Below are 5,614 nucleotides of genomic sequence, written 5' to 3' on the forward strand. Positions count from 1 at the left end.
AAAAAAAAAAAAAAATGAACTCAGCATGTTTGATGCCTGCGTAAACTTGAGTTAACCAGCTCAGCCAACCTGGGTCCATTGAGTTTTGAGCCCATCACATGTTAGCACTAAGGGAAATTTGTCACTGTTGGCAGCCCCGTGGAGCCAACAACCAGAGAGACACAGCTTCTGACTCAAGGTCCAAGAGGTTAGGGGAAGAGATGGCTTCTTTGGAGTGGACCTTTAAACAACTCCAAAAGACTCCAGACATCTTGACTCTCCTCAGGATCAGAGCGAAATGATTGAAGCTCACAGGCCTGAGGCTGCTAGAGGATGGTTTAAGCTCCAAGACCCGAGGCAGGGCAGGACCAAGTAGCCAGTGCACTGAAGTAAGAAACCTCACCTGAGCTGACCTTCCTTGGCATGGGGTGAGCTTGTTGAGCTGTGGCTGTAGAGATTTGGGGATTTGGAAGAAGATTCCTGGAATAGAATCAGAGTGGGAGGGGTCCAGGTCCTGTGTAACCCCAGAGTTTGAGCAGCAACAGGGAGGGGCCCTCAGCTGAAGAGGAGGCCTTGAAGAAATGGGTGACCACAGACTGGGTGAGGTACCTGCATGTGTCCTGGCGAAATCTTACACCCCAGGCATTTTCCCAAGAGCCAAAGTTCTAATCGGCTTCTCTCTCCCCCAGGAAGTTGGACATCTTCCAGTCTTGGTCTGAGGAGAAGCTCTGGAAGCTGGTGGCCTTGGGGAGGATCGAGAGGTTCTCATATGGACAGATGGTGTCTAAAGACTTTATGAATTCGGCATTTATCACATTTATCTGCCAGGTGAGGTCTGATCTGGGAGCAAAGCTGGGAAGAGCAGGTCTCATCTAAAGCCCTCTGGCCAGGCAGATAAATTTGAGCCTGTTCTGCAGTCTACACAGCACGTGTATTTTTCTGACTTTCCTTGTTCTGGCTTCATGTCTCCGGGGCAAAGCACAGAGAGCGTGCCTCAGTGGGTCACTGTGCCTCAGTGGGTCGGGATGTACAGTGCACCCCTGTTAGTGGAGGTGGGAATGGGAGTGCATTTCGAATGTTGGGAAATGAGCGTAGGACCTAACTCTATGAACTACATCTTTTGCTGCATACACCCCTATATTCAGATTCATAACTTAGACACAGCAGGAGACTAAGTCATCATAAAACAACTGGTAAATATGGAAGAACCATATCCTCACCCTCTTTTTCTAACAGCGTAAGATGAAATTTATAGAAATTGTATTTATATCACCAAATAAACCACAATTTGTGTGTCCTGGGGCCACTGTGAAGTAAAACAGTCACCTGATGTTTGCGCAGTGGAGCTGTTAACTGAGGGATTTAACAGGCCTCCCAGGTAGACTGGTCATGAACACACTGGTCATGGCTCATGTCCCAGGCATGACAGAAAAGGGTGGCGAGAAATAGACTCATGGTACGACGCAGAAAGGTGTACAACCTCAGGCTTACAATCTGTGCGTTTCTAAAGCTTCCCAGTTAATATTCACACTTAGGAAGACTATGGGTAGCTGTAACCACAGATGAGTTCGTTTAGGTTTCACAACTCCCATCTCATTTTGGCCTCACTCTAACCTCCCTGAGGTTGGTAGGGCACTCGCTCTCTTCTGACAGAGGAATAACCGAGGTACAAGAATATGGCTGTCTACCGTCATGGAGTGGAAGGGAGGGGGAAAGGTTCAACGCAGCTCTGTCTGACTCCAAAGCTCTTCTAGAGAACTTTTACTGAAGTTGACCGGCCAGTTCCTTACACTGCAAGTCACCAAAGACATTTGGTGCATTTTGGTCAACCTTATGCTGGTCCAGGGTATGAACGGAGGCAAAGATAGGGAAGGCTCATTTTCTCTGTCTCGTCCACTGGACCTGCGGCTTAGTCAAAGCTGACAATGCCAAGTGCCAGGGATATTTGTAAGTGGTTTCCAGGGACTAGGAGGACTGCTGCAAGGCTGGAGGCTTTAAAGAAGGAACTTCCTGAAGGAGCCGAGAGGAAGAGGAGACCCGTAGATCCGAGGTGTACACAAGACTGACATGCCCTGGAATTGGCTTGTGTGGGCCATCCCCAGCTGAGTGTTACATATCAGCCATTTTATGAGTTGGTAACACAATACTTTTTTTTTTTTAAAGATTTATTTATTTATTATATATAAGTACACTGTAGCTGTCTTCAGACATTCCAGAAGAGGGCGCCAGATCTCGTTGTGGATGGTTGTGAGCCACCATGTGGTTGCTGGGATTTGAACTCTGGACCTTCGGAAGAGCAGTCGGGTGCTCTTACCCACTGAGCCATCTCACCAGCCCNTGAGCCACCATGTGGTTGCTGGGATTTGAACTCTGGACCTTCGGAAGAGCAGTCGGGTGCTCTTACCCACTGAGCCATCTCACCAGCCCAACACAATACTTTTTTTTTTTTTTTTTGTTTAACTTATAACTTTGTTGATAATAATCACATGTATAGATATTTTAGAACACTCATATAAGAGACACGGGATAACAATGGGAGCTCTTTGGGATTCACGTAACTCCTGCAGGCAACTCTAGAGGCTTTCAGTTAAGAGCAGAGGCCCAAAACTGGACAGATCATTTTGTGGAACCAACCGCACGCCATGCACTGACTTCCTGTCAGAGCCTTGACTTTACTGTGGAAGATAGTGACAGAGAGCCTCAGTATGCTGCAGTGTCACAACATGGAACCAACCCATTTGTCGTCCTCAAGCAGACAGTGTCACCACAGGATAGGGGACCAAGTGTGTGGTTGCTTGCCTCTGGGAGGAGTGCTCCCTGAGCCTGCTTTTGGAGCAGGAAAAGACATAAAAGCTCATCTCAATGGGGACTAGAAAATTAGGATGAGGGAGGGTGAGACCTCCAGGAGCTCACTGTAAATTGGAAGTATAACTGGATCGCAACTGACACTTCCTCCCCCATTCCCCTCCACTTCCCAGCTGCAGCCAAGATGTAACAACAGACAGATTTGGGAAAGGGACTCCAGAAAACATTTCCATTTGATGTTTGTGAAGTCAATGTTTTTCCATTCCATTGTGACTTCACAAACATCAAATGGAAATGACAGAGACCCCTCCCACCAATGGAGTGATTAAGAAAAGGGCGGGACAGGACACTTAATGAATACTAATTAAATGTGTACTATTTCAAGTGCCTGCTGCATACCAAGCAGTCATCCTTTCTGAAGACCTGGTGGGAAAAGGAGGCCCACGCTTGCTTGACAGGGCAGAGAGTGTGAGAGGAGACAAATGAACCAGATCTTTTGGAGATCAGTAGGGGGAGGTCAAAACAGGCCGGTGGGACAAACCAGGAATTCCTGAGCTTGGAAAGTTCTCTTGCCTAAAATCTAAAAAGTGGGGGTTGGGGATTTAGCTCAGTGGTAGAGTGCTTGCCTAGCAAGCGCAAGGCCCTGGGTTCGGTCCTCAGTTCTGGAAAAAAAAAAAAAAAGACAAAATAAAATCTAAAAAATGATTCGTGCCTTCAGTAACCTGGGGCCATGGTGTTCTATGAGGAAAAAGTTAAATACAAAAAGGATCTCGGGGCCAGCAATATGGTTCAGTGAGCAAAGGAGCTTGCCGCCAAGCCTGATGACCTGAGTTCAATCCCTGGGATTCATTGACAGGGTGGATGTTGAGAACCAATCCCGAGCTGTCCTCTGGCCTCCACATCCATGCTGTGGCAGAAGCCCCTCTCAGAAAAACTCACATGAGGAAGCCTCACGTGAGACTGAGAGGTGGCCTTTGGGATTTTTTTAAACTCACTAGGGAATTTCTAGTAAGTGTGCGTATTTTATTCAGTACGAGCAGTCTTGGCACCCCCTATTTTTGTCATGCCAAGGATTGAACCACAGGTGTATCTACCACTGAGATACACCCCCACCCCACCCCTTTAAAAGTTAGTTTATATTAATTATACATTTTCATACATCTGCCAGTCTTATTTTGGAGACAGGGTGTCCATTTGTAGCCCAAGGCGGCCTTGAACTCTTCATCCTCCTGTCTCCACTGTTGAGGATTCCTGTGCCCCACACGGGGGCCTGATGCATCCCTTATGTGGTAACATTTGTGTACCTGGGGAAAGTGCACGTTTCCCCATTGTTAAGCTTATCAGCACCACTAGGGGGAGCGTTGTTCTTCCCGGGCCAGGCCCCCTCTCCCAAAGGGATTAAGGCTGGCTATCGCCAGAGCAAAAGGGGATTTATCTCAGGCCTGTTAGTTAAGTAGGTAGCAGATTGGTGGAGGGGTGGAGGGGTGGAGGAGTTGGAGGGGTGGAGGGGTGGAGGGGTGGGAAAAGCTGATGAGGCAGATTCTGAATTACAAATGCCTGATACTCAGACGAAGGAGGAAGCCAGTGCCCACAGTAAACAAGCAGCTAACCAGCGCTTCCCAGCCTCCTTAAGCACATCCACCAGTGGGACCCAAAGAGCACCTTTGCTGCAAGAGCAGGAATTGAAATGACTGGCTTCTGGACTCTACACGTTCAAAGGGGACTGACTATGCTAAACTTCATGTTCTCTGTCTCAGGCTTGGAAGGCTGGGGTTACAGGACCACCAAGGTCCACTGGAATGGCTTTCATTCTGTTCTCACCTCCATTATTCATCTGTAAAATGGGATCACTCACGGCTGGGCGTGGTGGCGCACGCCTTTAATCCCAGGACTCGGGAGGCAGAGGCAGGCAGATTTCTGAGTTCAAGGCCAGCTCGGTCTATAGAGTGAGTTCCAGGACAGCCAAGGCTACACAGAGAAACCCTGTCTCGAAAAACAAAACAAAACAAAAAGAAAAAGAAAAAAAGAAGGTGTGTTAGAGAGATGGTTCAGCTATTAAAAATATGTACTGTTCTTACGAAGGCTACCAACCACCTGTAACTCCAGCTCCAGGGTATCTGATACATTCTTCTAGCCTCAAATGGTAACTGAATTCACACACACACACACACACACACACACACACACACACACACACACACACACCTTTGCACAAGTGCACCTGTGTGCAATCAAAAAATAATAAGTCTATTAAAAAATAACTTTTTTTAAAGCATCCTTGGTTAATGTTCGTCCCCGACCCCAGGGCTTCTAACGAGGCTCAGCCCAGCCAGCAGCCATAGCTGGAGCTCATGAGACACAAGTTCTGTCAGGTACAGTGGCAGCTTTATGTAATCCTACCATCAGGAGGTAGACGCAGGGGTTCAGCGTCATCCTTAGCTATCGAGGGAGTTGGGAGTCATCGTTGGCTATGAGATATGGCCTCAAAAAACAAAACAAAAACAAACAAACAAAAAACCCCAATAAATCAGAGTCTCATCTAGGTGCAGTGGTGTATGTCTGTACTCTTGCAGTCCAAGCACCTGCGATACTGACATAGGAAGATTGATTCAAAACTGAGGCCAGCCTGGGCTATATAGAGCATTCCAGAACACCCTCCTGGTGTTGGACAGTCTATGGGTATTGGCAAGTATCAACCTAGTGTCATATATAATAACTGTACTGTCCTAAAGCCACCCTGTTCCACCTATGCCTTCCCCACCTTCCAGCCAGAATCATAGGTCTGTTTTTTTGTTTTTGCTTTTTTTTTGTTTTTTGGTTTTTTTTTTTT

The 5,614-nt window shown here is 47.2% G+C and overlaps 1 protein-coding gene across 1 annotated transcript in view; it reads left to right on the forward strand.

Moving 5' to 3' along the window:
• Window positions 1-5,614, forward strand: part of Cnbd2 (cyclic nucleotide binding domain containing 2) — a 58,217-nt gene that overhangs the window by 31,458 nt on the left and 21,145 nt on the right. The window contains exon 8 of the mRNA XM_021156614.2: window positions 669-807. Within this exon, the coding sequence (XP_021012273.1) occupies window positions 669-807 (139 nt within the window). The remainder of the gene's footprint in view (window positions 1-668; window positions 808-5,614) is intronic.

The sequence above is a fragment of the Mus caroli genome, chromosome 2 (assembly GCF_900094665.2).
Source record: "Mus caroli chromosome 2, CAROLI_EIJ_v1.1, whole genome shotgun sequence".
Lineage (NCBI taxonomy): Eukaryota > Metazoa > Chordata > Mammalia > Rodentia > Muridae > Mus > Mus caroli.